Source organism: Rattus rattus, chromosome 17 (assembly GCF_011064425.1).
Source record: "Rattus rattus isolate New Zealand chromosome 17, Rrattus_CSIRO_v1, whole genome shotgun sequence".
Taxonomy (NCBI): domain Eukaryota; kingdom Metazoa; phylum Chordata; class Mammalia; order Rodentia; family Muridae; genus Rattus; species Rattus rattus.
In genome coordinates this window covers 12,467,942-12,485,634 of record NC_046170.1, presented here as the reverse complement: position 1 = coordinate 12,485,634, position 17,693 = coordinate 12,467,942, and the positions used below count along the sequence as shown (strand labels likewise).

At 49.6% G+C, this 17,693-nt stretch overlaps 1 protein-coding gene across 1 annotated transcript in view; it reads right to left on the bottom strand.

Moving 5' to 3' along the window:
* Bean1 (brain expressed associated with NEDD4 1) overlaps positions 1 to 17,402 on the bottom strand; it is a 46,671-nt gene extending 29,269 nt beyond the window's left edge. Inside the window, exons 1-2 of the mRNA XM_032887825.1 lie at positions 17,297 to 17,402; positions 6,160 to 6,267 (exon numbers count right to left, since the gene is read on the bottom strand). Of these exons, the coding sequence (XP_032743716.1) occupies positions 6,160 to 6,184 (25 nt within the window). The 5' untranslated portion in view covers positions 6,185 to 6,267; positions 17,297 to 17,402. The remainder of the gene's footprint in view (positions 1 to 6,159; positions 6,268 to 17,296) is intronic.
* Between the last annotated feature and the right edge of the window lie 291 nt (positions 17,403 to 17,693).

Below are 17,693 nucleotides of genomic sequence, written 5' to 3'. Positions count from 1 at the left end.
GAATCAACCTTATTGAGCAGTCCCTGTGTTTACCAAACCCTCAGGTCAAATTGGAGACTTGGCCCAATTATCCCATTTCACAAGGGGCTAAGCAGAGGTTCAGAGAAGTTAACTATATTTGCTCCAGTGCTGGCTGAGCCTGGCTCCTTCAGACTTAAGTGCTGCCCCTGCATTTGGGCACACCTACTCCCACAACCGACCCTTCGACCCTTTCCTGCCGAAGACACATTCCATCCAGAGGTGCAGGGGCTGAAGGCTGGTTGGGGGGCTGAAGTGTGACAGTTAGTGGGGTGGTGAGGAGTGTGGAGGGCAATAGGCAGGAGGATGATTTTCTCCTAAACTGTAGAGAACAGTCTCTAGAAGCCTCACGGGGGGTTCAGGGACTCACGGGGAGGGGGAGGATGCAGGGTCCCTGGGCAGGTGGTTTCCCCTCCAGGTTCTGTTCCCTTCTTTCTGAAGCAGACAGGCTGTTCATTTCTTTGGTGGCATCATAGAGGACAACCAGCCTCTCCCTAGCTCTGGGAAGTGTTCCAGGCGCAGGGAGAGCTGAGCACCTGGGTGGCTAACTCATGGGAGCCCTTGGCAAAGGAACAGCGATGTGCTTACTCATCCCCGAGCTGGAGAGTAGGCCATCCCTCCATGAACCCAGCTTTGGGCGACAACTCCAGGGATCACTCTTCTCTTGGCAAGACTACTGGGTGTGGAGATCTTTTGCCCTCCACCAACGCAATGCTCACTCTCGAGTTCCTTCTCTTCCCCGCTTTCCCATACTTGTCCTGTCGGTGACCTCATCCCACTTCTCAGCACTGACAGCTCCCCAGTTTACACTCCCAGCTCCAGACTCACCCTTGAACCCCAGGCGCATACGTCTAGCTGCCTGCCTGCATCTCCACCCTGGTGTCTACACAGCATCCCAGATGCAACGTGCCTTCAAGTCCAGCCCAGTCAGGTTGCCAGCTGATCCAGGATATTCCCCAGTTCAGTCACTGACAGACTGGTCCTTCCACATGCTCAGTTCCAAACTTCTCCTCATCCTCCCTTCTCATCCACTCCATATCCGAATGGCTTCACTTTCCAGTCTGTTTCTGGCTTCAGTCTCTGCCCTATGCCCTCTCACTACATCCTGGACTATTTCCAGGCCGTCTGACTACCTCCACCTCTCCTTTGGTCCCCCTCCAGCCTCTCTTGTCATACCAGGGTGATCAAAACTTTTTTCAGCTTGTAATCCTCCAAAGATTCCCAGGAAGCAAAAGCCGAAATCTGACTGTGGCTTCTGGAGCCATGCATCATATGACTGATGTGCTAACTCTGGTACTTTCCATGTACTCTTCAGAACCACTGTTCCTCCTCTGCTGGAACAAGCTCCCATTGTTGAATGTTCCCCCTCAGAGTACTCTTCTACAAGACACCTGTATCAGTCTTCCCGCTGATAACCCATCTACCATAACATCTAACGATGTTTGTATTTTTGACAATTGTATGTGTGTGGGTGTTTTGCTTACACGTGTCTGTGCATCTGGACTTGTATGCCTGTGGAGTCCAGAAGAGGGCATGGGATCACTTCGAACTGGAATTAAAGTGGGTGGCTACCATGTGGGTGCAGGAAAATGAACTCAGGCCCTCTTTAAGAGCAGTAAGTACTCTTAACTGCTAAGCCATCTCTCCAGCCCCATTATGGACTTAACTCATTTCTACCTGCTACCTCATCCTGCCGTATTTGCTGCATACCACCCCAATACCTTATAAATAAACACATACCCTGTTTATGCTCATGTGACTGTGTGCACACATGTGTGGATGCCAGAGGACCTCCACTATACCTTTCTAGTTTTTGAGGTAAGGTGTCTCCCTGAATTTGGAGCTCACTGATTGGCTGTCTAGCAAACTCCAGGAATTGTCTTGTCTCCACTTTGCCAGGGTTAGAATTACAAGCACATGCTACCACACCTGGCTCCACTCGTATGCTGATCCAGCTGTGGTTTAGTTAAAACTGAGACCTGATCACTCCCATTCTAGTCTGATCCCCCATCTTCTAGCTGTAACACCCTGATTAATTCCTTTACTACCTTTAAGCCTCAGTTTCCTTGTGTGTGGAATGGACACATGAATCCTTCTTTGCAGAACTTCTTCAAGGAAGTGAGGAGGCCACAAGAAACACGGATCCTAAGGCCTTACAAGCATTTCCCCATGCTACCTCACAGCATCCCTTTAACATGAAAACCTTTATCAACTCCCATTTTATAAGTGAAGAAACTGAAACCCAGCAGTGAACAGCCTTCCCCTTGCTTCACCAAGGGACAGACAAAAAATAGTGATCTATGGGTATTTCCAGCTTACATTTAGAGTGACTCTGAGTTTACATCTAGGTGCATTGGGAAAGGTACCATAATTGATTAGTGAAGTCTGCTCTGGACACAGATACGGTGGAATATTGAGTGTGCTCCATTATTTTCCCCCTTTGCCTTCAAATCTTTCCTTCTGTTGATAGTTACAGAGGTAACTATGACAACAAGAATAGCAAAGAAACACTGTACTGTGAATGTCCCTCAAAGGTCCATGCATTGATGAGAAGTAGTAGAGCCCTTAAGAGGTGGGGCCTTGCCAGAGAAGTCAGATCACCAGGGACATGCCCTTGAAGAGGATGTTGGGAATCCATGAGGCAAACAGGTTTCCTCTATTATTGTTATGATGTTCTACCTCAGCACAGGCCCCAAATCATGACCAACTGACCATAGTCTGAAACCTCTCAATCACGAGCCAAATAGCTGTGTCCTCCCTAAAGCTAATTGTTCTGTCACAGCAACAGAAAGCTAACACACGGCCCAAATCCCATTTTACCCCTAGAGCCTCACCTCTCTGTTTTCCCATCTCCACTGTTAAAGACATGGCTGACACAGAGACAGGTAGTCGGTTGGTTTCTTGAGCATCTTTTCAGAGCCTGACACCCTCAACTCTCTCCCCATGGCTCAACTCTCTCCCTCAACTCTCTCCCCGTGGCTCAACTCTCTCCCCGTGGCTCCTCAAATCTGAGCAGCAAACTGTAAGATTCCACCAGTTCCATTTTATAGATGAGCAAACTGAGGGCTTGGGAAGGTAAGTACTCCCACAGCTGGCAAACATCAGTGCTAGGGTGTTCCCATATCAACAACCCAACATTACCTTACTCTCACAGGGTCAGGGGAGCATCTTGGGCATACAGGGCCCTGCCACGCTATGATTCCTGCCAGGCCTCTGGCAGCCACCACGAAGGACAGTGATATGGCCTCTTGACTTCTCCACAGATTGTGGGGTATATCCCCCCCTCTTATTTGCTTTGCTACAGGCTTAGTCTCCAGTCTCTTCTGCCCTCCAAACAACTCCTTCAGCTCCATCCCCAGAGGCCATAGGGAAGCAGCTTGCTACCACCACACAGGGAGCTCCATGGTGCTGCCATCTGCTAGATGACAAGGAAGAGGATGTGTAGCATCTGTGCTTAGCGCCTAGGTCCCCAGGGAGTCCTAGGCTGCTCTGCCCAGCAGAGCCCAGATGGAACCGATTCTCCCATCCCCAGACTTACTGAGTAACAACAGACCTCTTCCACACTCAGGCCTCCAGGCAAGACCTCTCTGTATGCTGGGAAGGGTTCACAGACATCACTTCAAGCAGGGGAGCCCCCTTTCCTTTTGCACCCACATGGCCTGTGCACATCCAGTCTTCCCTAACACAGTTCCCCTTTTTCTTGTTCTCACTGCATTTCTCCCTCAGTCTTCCCATCTTCCCGATGGGGCTGCTGGTGAGAGCTGTTGGAAGTGCTCTGCAAGGGGCAGAGGCAAGCTGAGGTATCTGAAGGTGAAATGGGGCTGGATGTTAACAGACCTACAGCCCAGCCCCTTGTGACTGATGTCTGCCCAACTCCCAGGAGGCCAGAGAAGCATGCTACATCCCCGGGGCTGCAGGCGTTGGCTGCTCGGGTTTCAGTCACCTTGCTCTCTGTTCCAGGTAGATGTGACCCCTCCACTCTCTGCAGACTTCCCAAGCTCTGACTCCTGGACAGAGGTCTTTCTTTGGGAAACCGCTGGGCTCGGTTTTCCCTTTGGTGGGTCTCACATTTAAACCACAGGGGCCGGGGGAGCAGAGAGGTGTGGCAAGGTCACCATATGAGCTAACATGGTGGTCTCTGCCATGTTCCTCACTGCACAGAGCAGCTCTAGATGGAAGAGTGGTGTCAAGAAGAAGGGGGGTGTGGGCGTCCTAAGTGTTTCTTTTCTTTATTGTTTTTAAAGTTTTACAAATTTAAGACAATATTTCCTCCTATAGTCCAGGCTGGCCTGGAGCTAGGGATGACCCTCCTGGGTGCTACGGTTACAGGACTGCTCCCCAAGCCTGGCTCTTAAGAGCTCTGTTGGGGCTTTTCAGGGTTTTGAAGTACCCCCTCCATACCCCTGCACACCATACCTGAGTGAGGGTCTTCAGCCTGCATGCTGGCAAAGCCCACGGGGTATTGGCTTCATTCACCTGTCCATTTGCTTAACCAACATTTACTACCTACTAAGTGCTAAGCAATGAGCTTGGTGCTGAGGGCAACCAGAGGGCAAGGCCACAGCATTTCTGCTTTCTGGAAGCTCACCTTCTGTTGGGATGTGTTCAGCAATTAAGCATAAAGGGAAGTGAGCAACTTCTAGACTTCTAGATTGTGTCTGAAGGGGCGGGGGACAAAGGGGCTCCAAATGGCAAACTGCTGGCCTCACTCAGAAACCCCAGGATTCCCTTGGGCAGTCAGCACTGATGGATGTATGCACAACAGGGAGACTGAGAGTCATTCATAATTCTGGCCTGAGGACTAGATTCAATGGTGGTACCCAAATCAATATATGTATGGTTTATATCACAAACTGATATAGATGTAGATATAGATGTAGATGTAGATGTAGGATGGATGGTTTGGAAGGAAGATAGACCATTCAGTTTGGGGCAGGTTGAGTATGAGGTGGATTGGGGGCAGTAGAAGGCAAAGGGACCCAGGAAGAAGCTGGGACAGACAGGCTGGGAGGAATCTGCCTGAGGCTGCATCCAGAAGCAGGGCAACAGCGCAAGGATGAAGTCTGGCTGTGCAGAATAAGGAGGGGGCTAGGCTGGACCCTGGGTCTAAGCAACAGGGACAGGTACAGTTCCCCTCCTCCATGCTAATGGAGCCTCAATGGACAGGATGCATGTAGAGTGGCTGGAAGGATCAGGAGTCAGGAAGGGGGAAGCCACCAACAGTGTCACATACAACTGGGCTCTCCTTCTCCACTACCCTCCTCCCCCTCTTCCAGGTGGCCAGAGTTACCACATCTAGCTATACTCTTGGCAGATGAGCCTACAGCTGGCCCCTTTCCTGCAATATAAGGGGTGAGGACCCTGCCCAGATTCTGACTAAACCCCATCTGCGTGGGACATGCAGCCCTGGCCTCCTTCACTGGCATTCCCTTAGTACTCCAGGAGTTAGTATCTGGGGCTGTGACTATGTGAGGAAGATGTGCTCAGACCAGGGTGGCACAGACTAAAGGTAGAAACTCAGGCAAACCTTAGTGAGAGTGAGGTGAGAGTCAGTGTGTGTGGACACCAGGACAGCAGGTGGTGTCCTCTGATGTCACCTCAATGCATAGCCACGACTTCTCAACAATCGTGCATTTTCTTCAGTCAATAGGGGCTTTCTGGTGAGAGGCATGGGTTGACTTTCCTTAGGGGGTCAGTCCCAAGGACCCAAAGTCATTAAGCATCATTTGAGGGCATTTAAGTTTTGGAAGAACTGAAGGCTTCTGTTTCCCACAGAAACCATACATCACAGCACACCATCACACTAACGTCCCTGGAAGGCTGGCATTCTCATCTGATGCTTTGCTCACTTAGTTGGCCATGGGGTTGTGGGTGGACAAAGTGCATTCTTTGTATGCTTCAGGGCAACCTTGATCCACATTTTGAGAACAGGACAAAGTGTGACTTTTAGGTTCCAGGGAGCCCATTGCAGATGTTGGCACTGCCTGTGTCCCTGTGCCCTAGCCCCAGATTCAGTCCCTCCACACTAACCCTGGTCAGACTCAGTGCCTTGGCCAAACATCCTGGCGCCATCCTCACAGCTCCACCCTCTAGCTCCGTAGTAGCTGGACCCCAACAGTGATGGACAAGGAAGAGACTTACAGGGGCAAGGGCGTTTGAAGGACATGTAATCCTTGGAGCAGAACAGCGGAGCCAGCCTGCCCACGAGCACAGCTCTGACTTCTTGAGGGGGGAGGCCCCTCCACTCACCTGTGGAGACACAAACAGGCAGGTGATGGGATGCCTACAGCATCCACCATGTCCAGGGGCTAGGTGCTTGCATCACTTTGGGGGACAGGTCTTAGGAACACATTCCTAGTCTGGGATCCTTGGGCTAAAAAGTATGTGTGTGTGTGGGGGGCGGTGTGTAGATACAGGAATAGGGTGAATGCTTGACGAGGTCACAATGATGGGGGTGCAGATCTCTCTCTTGGGTGGACCTGTAGTGGGAGTGTAAAGCCATGGAATTCTACTGTGGACCATTCACTGTTCCCACATCGTCCATGGGCTACAGCATCCCCAGTTCCCCGGGGCTGTAAGGCGTGGATTAATTCTTAAAGTCTGGTCCAGAGTCTTCATTTCACAGAGGAAAACAGACCCAGAGAAGGGAGAAGTTTGTTCACAGGTTTGTGGCTGGCTTTAGGAGGGTGTCCCCTGACTCCCAGCTCAAACTGTGTTAATGATTGTCGCTCTAAGAACCAAGGTGCTCTTTTGAGGCTCGGAGAAGTCATGTAGCCTGGCCAAGATCCCACAGCTGCCAAGTAACAGATCTGCTTCCCTCTCCTGCCCCTGGCCAGCCAGCACGTCCCTTTAGAAGGTAGTTAGTGCAGCAACTTAGGAATAAACACAAATGGAAGGGAGATGCCTCTTCCCTATCTGTGCTTTATCCCCCCATGAACTTGGTGTAACACCTAATTTTCCGTGCTGCTAGGCTTGCCCGGCAACTTTAACTAAAGCTCCTATACAAGGGGAAACATTTTCAAAGTAATATCCTCTCATGCTACACTAAGTAACGGAACCTAGCCAGTCTCTCCTTGTGTGTCCCCAAAGAACATAGCAAGGGTTCTTACTTTTTAGGGAGTGGCACGCTTGACTTCAGAAACTAAAATGCACTTTAAGAATTTTATTGTTGTTATTGTTGTTTTATTTTTGGGTGGGCATTTCGCCTGCATATATGCCTGTGTCCACTTGTATATCTGGTGCCCTTAGGGACCAGAAGAGGACTTTTACTTCTTTGAAACTAGAGTTTCAGAGAGTTGTAAGCTACCATATAGGTGCTGGGAACTGAACCTGGGTCCTCTGGAAGAGCAGCCAGTGCTCTTACCTGCTGAGCCATCTCTCCATTCCCCTAAAATGCACTTGTGGGGGGTGACTGAGTAGGACCATTGATGCTGAGTCCAGGGTCTCTTGCAAGGAGGCCAGTGGGAAATAGCCTGTCCCCTTCCCTTCTGTCTTGAAGGCCACCACCCTCTTTGATTGCATCGTGTGGCCAGAATGTGAGCGTCAGACCCCAGGCTCTCAGCCTAGCCTTTTCATAGGGCTTTCTGCTCCAAACATGCAGGAAGTTTGGATGGTGCCCATTGCCTGAGCACACTGAGTGGAAACATTGACTTTTCTGTTTAGTAAGTGAACAAGGGAGCTGTCTTTGGACTCCCTTGCTTTTCTCCCAGATCTCTTAATACTAAAGTCAATGCAGCCACTTCCTGGTATTGACTCTGGACAAAGCACTTCACCTCTCTGAACCTCATATCCTTCCCAGGGAAGCAGGGATAAGCTTGGAACAGACCCTAGGAACAGCAGGCCTGTGACAAGCCTCCAGGCGCCCCCTTTGTTCTCAGTGGGGGGCAGGGGAAAATACAACTGATCTGGGGACACCTCTGTGAGTGGTGACTTGCCACTCTCCTTCCAACATTGTTCAGCTTTCCCTGTGTGAACCCTAGGCTGGCCTGACATCCACTCTTGGTCTCCATAGAAACCAAGGGAGAGTTTTGAAGGGGGTGCGAGGGGGGGGGGCTGGGGTAGGGGGATGGGGGTAGGGTTGGAGGTGATCTCAGGCTGCCCAGAGAATGGATTTCACACCAGAAGAGTCAAGAAAAAAAAATTTAAGGTCTGTGAAACTTGTTTTCAAAAATTACATTTGTAGATGTGCAGGGGTACTATGTGTGCATGTGCATGTACATACATGTGTGTGTTAAGGAGACATGCCAGTGAGCAGATATCTCATCCTATTGCTCCACCTCTCTCTGTCTCTGTCTCTGTCTCTGTCTCTGTCTCTGTCTCTCTCTCTCTATCTCTCTCTCTCTCTATCTCTCTCTCTCTGTCTCTCTCTCCTTTCTCCTCCCTCTCTCTTCCTCCTTCCCTCCCTCCCCCTCTCTGTGCTTGTGCATATGTGTGCACACACACACATGCCTGTGCATGCCTATATGCGTGTGAAGGCCAGAGGAAGGCATCAGGTGTGCTACTCTAGCATTATCTACCTTATTCCCTTGAAACAGGCTCTCACTGAACCAGGAGCCGGCGAGCCTCAGAGACCCTGTCTCTCTCCCCACAGCCTAGCTTTGGGTTACATGGCTTTCTTGGCTGGCTTTTCTCTCTCTCTCTCTCTCTCTCTCTCTCTCTCTCTCCCTTCCTTTCTCTTCTCCCTTCCTTCCTCCCTCCCTCCCCCCCCCCTTTGTTTCTTCCTTCCTTTCCCTTTGTTCCTTCCCTCCTCCCCTCCTCTCGCCCCTCCCCTCCTCTCTCTCTTTCTTTCTTTCTTTCTTTCTTTCTTTCTTTCTTTCTTTCTTTCTCTCTCTCTCTCCTCTCTCTCTCCCTTTCTTTCTTTCTTTCTTTCTTTCTTTCTTTTTCTTTCTTTCTTTCTTTCTTTCTTTCTTTCTTTCTTTCTTTCTTTCTCCCTTTCTTGTGGGTGCTGGAATCCTAACTTAGGTCCTCATGCTTACGGAGAAAGCCTTATTTACTGAGCCATTTCTCTAGTCCCCCAAGAAATCTGTTTTAAAGACAAAAATGGATGTGTTCATCCCTCGCTCAAACCCCTTCCACAGCTCCCCTGCACCTTCAGGCAAATGTCCCATCCCTCACTCCAGCATCCACAGCCCCAGCAGCGTCTTCTAACTCTCTAGTGTGTACTGGCCTGGTGCAGGGGTTTAAAAAGTGAATTTTGAAGGTATTCCTGTAGGGCTGCTCCTGAGACCCAAGATGCCATGGGAGGTGCTTGTTACCTTCTCTTGAGGGGCTCCCCTTAGGGTGCTGCCTCTCTGAGAGGACTCTCTGGGGCTACCTGTTCCCCTCACTGGGCCCAGTGACTCTGAGGTGAAGGCTGATGTTTCTCAGGCCATAGGGAGGATGGGTGTCTCACAGCCCAGGGCCTAAGAACTCCCGTATTCCATGTGGTCTGTGGCTCAAGCAGACAGTCCTACGCGGGGAGGCTTTGGGGACACTTGGCTCTGTAAATGTGGTTTGTATGGCTAAATGCTTGTTAAGTGCTCCTTCAATCACCTGCTCTGTTGGAACAGGACCTTAGGCAGAGGAGAAAACGGAGGCCTGGGGTGGTTTACTTGGTCAAGGTCACAGAAAAGACAGGAAGAGCTGTATGCACAGCTACTCTGCCACTCTTGCTGTCCTTCACGCACTGCCCCTGGCATCCATGGGGATCTGCTGTTGCCCTGGTGTTCTGGTTAGCCTACTAGCAGGCTACAGTTGGGCTCTTGAACTTCAGGGCTGTTTTCTCCACCTGGCCTATTGTTTCTGGCCTGTCTAACTTGAAGAACTTCTATGTTACCATCAAATCTCAGCTTTGGAGATCTCGTTGACTGCTGGTGACAGATCAGTCACAATGGTGGCACTTTCCCAGCATGGGGACATCCTTGAAGCCAACTCGAAATGATCCTAGACACAGAACATCTTGGGAGGGTGGAGGATCAGCATGGTCTAGGCACAGTAGCTTGGGGCTCAGTTTGGAGGGTATTTTCCCAAGTACCTGGAGTGTTAGAGTAAGTCAACCTTAGCCTTAGACTAATGTATGGTGCTATGCAGTGATAGCCTTCAAATAATGATCCGAATGCCAAGAGCAGGCTTTTCCTGTAGACCTGATTATCTCCACATAGCCTGCTGTCTATGGCTACACTGATATATGTCACATCCAGGCCACCATTCCCTGTACTGCACACTGCAGTTTACATGTCGCCTCTGGCTGCACTGTCCCAGCACCCATTCCTTTCAGTCCTGCAAGGGGTCTCCTCAGATCCTTGGCAACAGAAAGAATGGCTTTTCTTACTTTTGAAATTTTTCCTTTTTTTTTTTTTTTTTTTGGTTCTTTTTTTTTTCGAGCTGGGGACCGAACCCAGGGCCTTGCGCTTCCCTAGGCAAGCGCTCTACCACTGAGCTAAAAAAATTTTTCCTTTTTTTTAAAAAAAATTTAAATTTATTTTCATTTTATGGATTAAGTCTTGCTATGTAGCCCATGCTGGCCTTGAACCCAAGTTCCTCCTGCTTCAGCCATTTGAACACTGGGTTACAAATGTGTATCACCACACTTAGGGTCCCAGGTATAATAGGCAAGCATTCTATTCCTGATTATTTATGTGTGTATGTGTGTATATATATACATACATATATATATATATATACATACACATATATACATTCCACATATATTCCACATATACATTCCACATATATTCCACATATATATCATATATATATATACATATATATATCCTTTAATGGGGTTTCTCTGGATTCAAAAGAAGAGGTGTTCAACTCTCAGTCTATTTTTCTCCTCCAAGTGACTTACAGGAAAGCCACTGCCTGGTGGCATCAGACGCTCTGGGCAAAACCCCAGGACAATGGATCTAGATGTGTGCTAGGTAACCATGTGAACAAGCCTACCTGGGGTTCCTGTGTGTGGACAGAGCTGCCAGGCAGTAATGGGACAGTTGGACAAACCTGGTTCAGGTGGACTGAGACCATGGTTTTTCTGTATGTAGGAATTGTACCCAACCTGTCCCGGCCAGTGTGGGCCCATTTAAGGTCACTATTATCCTGCCCATCTCGCTCTGAGCCTAGCACCAGAGTCAGCTGTGACTCATCTCCGACTGGATTGCCTGGCTCAGAATGCAAGGGAGGGTGGGCGGGTAGCACTCCAGGCTTTGAAGTGGCTAAATAGTGTGTGGAGACCATGTCATTTGTACATCCTTTTATGGTCCTGTTCTGGGCACACCTCCACTCTGGGCTTGCAGGATACTCAGACCTGGATAAGGAGAGTGTGGGGTCTCCTGGGGAATATTGCCAGGGGAGACACCTGCCTCACACCAGAGCAGACAGGGAGGGCTCCAGGAATGGGCTGGAGCTCTCTAATCATGTCCTAGGGACCATGAGACACACCTGCTCCATCGCTGTCCCATTCTGTCAGCTTACCAGGTCCTCAACATGAAACTCAACTTTTATAGATGATCGTTCTGAGATTCAGAATCAGAAGGAGGCCTGTCGAGGTGGTAAGCACATTGCCCTAAGAAGGCTCCTTGGAAGAGTCATAGCTGGGCAGGGTCAGCCTTTGTCATTTCTGGAGGACATTCGTGAGCTTAGGGTTACACTGACTGACAGGTGATGGGGGAGATATCTGTCACGGGTTCTGATGCTACACAAACTCACCACTATATGGCAATGGTCACATATGCTGGGCAACAGGGGAGACAGGACAGAGACAGATGTGCAGGCAGGGGACAGTTAGATAAAAAAGGCTTTGGTAGGAGAGATAAGATAAGCCATCTGGGGAGGAAATTCTAGTTGAGTGGAGTGGAGCATTTGAATACCCTGGGTAGGAAAGTGCAGGGGAATTTGACAGATATTTGGATTTGAGATAGAAGGTGACCAAGGGGAGGTTGGCGATCATGGTTCTGAGTCCACTCTGGTGTAGAGGGGCGAACTGCAGACTATGTGTAAGTGACATAGATAACCTAGCACTCTGCCTGGCCCACAGGAAGTACACAGTGACTACCGAATGAATGAATGACGTCATCTCACAGGGCTTTGTTCTCTGGATCTGTGGGTGGGCATGTGATCACTCAGAGCAGGAAGGAAGTGAGAAATTTTCCTGGACTTGGTTAGATGCAATGCTCTTGCAACGGGTACTACTCACCTCGCCCCTGCAGGTCTAATGCCACCAGCAGAACTTTGTTCTGTCACAGGAAGGGACCCAGCTGGGGCCTTCAATGGGGAGGTGCCTTGGTAAGTGCTGCTAAGTCATACACTATTTATAGTGTGGTTGACGTCAGGAGAATAAACTCAGGAGTTAGGATGAGGGAAAAGATAGTGGCCACAGAGTGGGTAAGGGGGCTTTAAACTCACTGGCAGGCCCCATGTGTGGTGTACTGGACTGGTCAAGATCTGTCTGGTGGTTTTGGGGTTTCTACTTGCACTAATTTACCAGAACTGTCCCTCTCTAGCAGTGGTTCTCAACCATTCTAATGCTTTGACCCTCTACCACAGTTCCTCATGTTCTGGTGACCCCAACTACAAAATTATTTTCATTGCCACTTCATAACTGTAATATTGCTACTGTTATCAATTATAATGTAAATATTTTGGTAGACAGGTGTTTGCCAAAGGGGTCACAACCCACAGGTCGAGAACCACTGCTCTCTCTGTAGGGTGTAACCCCACCACTGTGGCCAAAACGTAGAGGTCTAGTGTCTTAGGCAATCTCATGATCTAGGCCATCTGCCAGCTGGTCTGATCTTGACCAAGAGTACACAGAAGCCTGATTCAGGGCTTGGTAACACCAGAAGAGACCCAGGCAGGCATTATTTATGATAATGAAGTATGACATAATCCCAACGTGGCCACCACCATCAGTAAGAGAGGACTGAGAAATCTATGGTACCCATTTATAGTGGGATACTATATAGCCATGCAATAATGTTTTCCAAAAATCTTAATGACTTCTAGACCCTCAGTATAATGTTGGAAAGAGAATCTTGAGTATTTTAGGGAGAAAAAAAACAGGTTATAGAACCATGCATGACCTTTATTTTGTAGAACAGAGTCCTAATGAAAACATTCACACACAGCAAAAGATTAGGATGAAAACAGAATATACTAGAGGGATTAAGGAAAATTTTTATGCATTATATACTTTTTTATAATACCCAACATTTTTTTTACAGTGAAATGTATTGATTTTATAATCTGAAAGATCATCAAAATGAAGATTCAGAAAAGAATCCTTTGTGGTAGAAAGTAACTGGAAGGAAAAAAAAATCAATGCCAGTTTATTGGGAAAAGGCTAATTTGCCTTTGAACTTTTATTACTGAAAAAGATTTTTCCTTCTTTTTTCAGGTTAACTTCACATCTAATCTACTGATAAGGAGTTACCTTAAAATACTTGAAAATAATCTTTTTGTGGTATAGGGGATTGAGCCCAGGGTCTTGTATATAGGACATAAGTGTTCTTCCACGGAGTTAATCCTCCCCACACTCTGGATTCTAAACATCACTTTTTATTTTTATGTTTGTTACTAAGCAACTCAGGTTGACATTGAACTCACTCTGTAGTCCAGAGTTGTCATGAGCCCGTGATTTCTTTGTCTCAGCCTCTAGAGTGGCTGGGATTGCAGTTTGCATCTTAATATTCATCAAGCTATCCACGATACTTAAGCAAGTCTTTTTAAAGAAATTCCTTATTTTACTTTTTGCATGAGTGTATTTGCATGTGTAGTCACGTGTGTGTGTGTGTGTGTGTGTGTGTGTGTGTGTGTGTGTGTGTCTTGGGGTTCAGAAGAGGGCATCAGATCCCCTGGAGCAGGAGTTACAGGTGGCCGTGAGCCACCTAGTTGGGGTGCTGCAAGCTAAAACATGCTGGCCTTTGGCCAGAACAGCACCAGGAACTCCTAACCACTGAGCCATCTCTTTCAGCTCCTGAAGCAAGTCTTATTTGCCAAATATTTGAGGGAACAGTGTCTCCCATACTGTAATATTTTGTTTTTAATCGATCTACACACTTGGCAAGAATAATAAAAATAGCAGACCTCCTGTTTGACAAGACATCTTATGATTTTGCATAGCTTACTGAATGTTGAATGCCATTCTAGTCTCAGGAGACATGAGAGGGAGTCATATTCCTGAGAGAAGGTAATGGTTAAGTAAGGGCTATAGATGTTGGAGGTGATAAATGCTTCGGAGGAAACTGAAGAACTGTGGATAATGAGTGGGAGACTGCTCTTTTAAGTCAATTTGACTAAATGAGTTTGATAATTGTATGAGGAGGAAAAAAAAGAGGAGTGTCTAAAAACGCGATAGCCCACGGACAGTTAGCACCTTCATTTTCAGCTCTTAGACACAAAATCATTAAGATCTCCATGGAGGAATCATCTTGATAACTAATTGCATGCCGCCGAAGTTAAAATGTGTTAATTATCAATTTCACAAACTCCGTGTAAAATTACGATGAGTCACAGTGATGTTACCTATTCTATACCCGGCTCCTCAGCCTTCAGGAGCCTCAGTGTTCTGACCGACACGGTGGAGTGTCGGTGATTATAGGATGGTCCTGCCTGCCCCCACTGTACCAAAATTGCTCTTGTCTTAGATCAAAGCAAAAGTGCTTGTGCTTACAAAATCCTGTGTAAGGGATGTTTACAACACAGATACAGCATGGCTCCTGGCCAAGTTCCACTGGACATGGTCGTACCCCTCACATGCACTATTTCTTCAGTCTTCATGACTGTTCTGGCAGGTGTGCAATCAATACTCATTCCGTTTTCAAGACAACACTGTGTCTACAAAGGGGGGGGCACCTGCCCAGAATCAAATGCTGTAAACCTGGCCGATAGCTCTAAGAGCTGTGCTGGCAGCCACAACTCTTACCGTGTGCTCACTTCCCAGGGGGCAAGCTTCCATGGCCTCAGTTTCTCTTTTAGAAGCTGTGAACAGATTGGTTCCTTCCTGCTCCCTACCCCATGCTTGGCACTAGGCCTTCAAGAAATGGTAATGCCCTCTGAGGGCGCTCAGTCGATTATTGCCGAAGAAGACCCATGATCGCCCCACATCCCCATCACACTCCCTATCAGCTGTGCTCCAAATACTGAGTGAAGCAGCAGAACAAGCCTAATTAGCTTCTGATGAACTCCTCTGGGAAGAGGCGGGGAGAAGATTACAGGAGATGCAGGGAATGGGACACCCTAGTGAGTGAATGGGGTGCGGGGATAGAGGAAGCTACGAAGAAAGGAGAGAGGGACTTCTGGAAGGAAGAACCTCTAGGCAGCCATTCTGCCCAGCAACAGGTAGACACACTTCCTGTTTTCATCCCAGCAGGAATGGGAGGTGTCATTTGCTTTCTTTCCATGCTCCTGGTTCCCTACAACCTCTGTGCCACTCCGTGGATGCTCATATTTTCCCTAAGACCTAGGCACGTGACTGGTCTGCTCCAGGCCTAAGGTCTCAGCTGCCCACACTCAGGAAGATTCTTTCCAGAAATCAGGCTCGATCTTAAGTTCAAATCATGCTGTCTGTCGCCAGCTCCAGTTCCTTCAGCAGGTTCATCACGGGCTCCTGGGCACTAATGGCCTGGATAGACATGTCATAGTCAGCAAGGAATCACAGAGGGTACCTTTCTGGCTCATGGTAATCTAATCTCACTGACCCATTGACTGAGCATCTTGAAACCTGTTGGAACCATCACCTGTGGCTCACCAAAGTCACCCCCTGGCAAGCAATTCTCTCTTCGCCTAAACCAGAGTAGATCTAGGTGTGTAAGTTCCTCTGTACAGTGTGTGTGTGTGTGTGTGTGTGTGTGTGTGTGTGTGTGTGTGTGTGTGTGTGTGGTGTTGGTCTGGGGCAACAAGTACCAGCCAAAGGCAAAAGAAAAAAAAAAGGCAGAGTATCCCCTTTAGTCAGTGAGACTCTTGAAACCTGGACATTGGCATAGGAAAGGTTTGGGCGGGGCAGAAGATGTCAGCAAGTGCCTGAGAGAGAGGCTGAAGGAAAGTCTTGTTTTGCAAGATGTCAGGAGGTTCCCTGGGAGCCAAAGGCCTCCTTAGAGGGTGAGAAAGAAGGGGGCACCATGTTTCCTCACGTCAAACTTGCTTTGCCTCAGAAAATGACACCTGTGGCCAAATGCAGTCAATGACTAGATAGATGTGTGTCACGTTCCACAAAGAATCGTCTAATGATCCGGATTCATCTTCCATACATTTTAGAGGAGGGAAACTGAGGCTCAGAGAAGTCAAGTGTCTTGCCTAAGATCACACAGCTGGGGAATCAGCCAAAAGGGTCTCATGGCTCCAAAGATCCTGCACAGTCCGCTAATAGAATCATTCATACTTTTCAAAGAGGGAAACTGAGGCATTCATTGGTGATGTCATCTAGTAAGCAGTCCTTGTATCTGAGGAGCATCTAGAGGGCCATCTGTTGGCCCTCAGGTGCACTTGGACTGAATGAAGACTCTTACAGATCCCTGCTTCTCTAGTATGTCACTTGTGCTCACCCCTTCCCAGGCTAGATTTGGCTGCCCATGCTGGCACAGGAGTGGCTTAGGAAGGTAGCCCAGTGTTGACCCTACGCGCCTGTTCCTGGACTGCAGAGCCTGAAGAACAAGGAAAGGAGTAAGCTGGGGTCAGAGTGGGCATTGCCAAGCTTGGGAAGGTGAGTGACGGGTACCACTGCGCAGTCAGCAGAACCGCCACTTCGGATTCGGATTCAGCTTCGGGTCCTTTGCAATAGACGCACGGGAGGGAGGGGGCGGGGGAAGGGAGCTGCGAGAACTCTCTTTCTGTCCTAGGAGCGACAATATGACATGGTCCAGGTAACCGGGTCCGTGGAGCGTCAAACTTCCTGGCTTAAGGTGGTGGGAGAGGGTTCAGGCTCAAACTCCGTAGAACCCCAGCCCCTCTCCTCTCTCACCCAGACAAGAGTGTGCCCTAGTGTCTTTTCTTGAGTGGGCTGGTCCGCAACCCTCCAAACCCAGGGCGCAGGGTTGGGGACCCTGTCATGGGCTTGTACCCCGGGAGGATACTCGTCTGAGACTCAGGCAGACTCAGGATTCTTCGGGTTTCCTTGGGGTTCGCGGGTCCCGGTGACCCTTGTGGGGGTGGTCAGGAACCGCAGGAGTCCCGGGAAAACCGCTCAGTTCTCGCGCGGTGAGGTTCCGCTCGGGACCGCGTCCCCCGCCGCCCAGCGCGTCCCCAGCCGCGTGCGTAAGCAGCGGGTACCCCGTCTGCGGCCCTCCCCGAGCCCCGCGCCCCTTACTCGGCTTGGCTGCGGCGCTCCGCTCCGTGCGCCGCAGTGCCCGCTCCAGCTTCGGCTCCAGCTCCGGTCCCACTCGGGCTCCGGCTCCCGCTCGGATGCCACGGCGCTCGGGCTGGGCTGGGGCGTCCCGCCGCTCCGCCTGGGCCTGCTGTGCGTGCAGGGGCGGGGCGCACCGGCGGGGCCGGGCAGAACGGACCCGCGCCCGCGATTCCGGGGCGAGCCACGGCCAACTGTCTCCCGGGCCCTGCCCTGCCCTGCCCTGCAGCAGCAGCAGCCCCGCCCCGGCCGTCCCCGCGCCGCCGCTCGCGCCACCGTCACCCTCTCCGGTCCTCCTCGGCGGCGGCGCGGCTCCCGGGTCTCAGCTCGGCGGCGCCACGGCCCGGGTCATTGCTGAGAC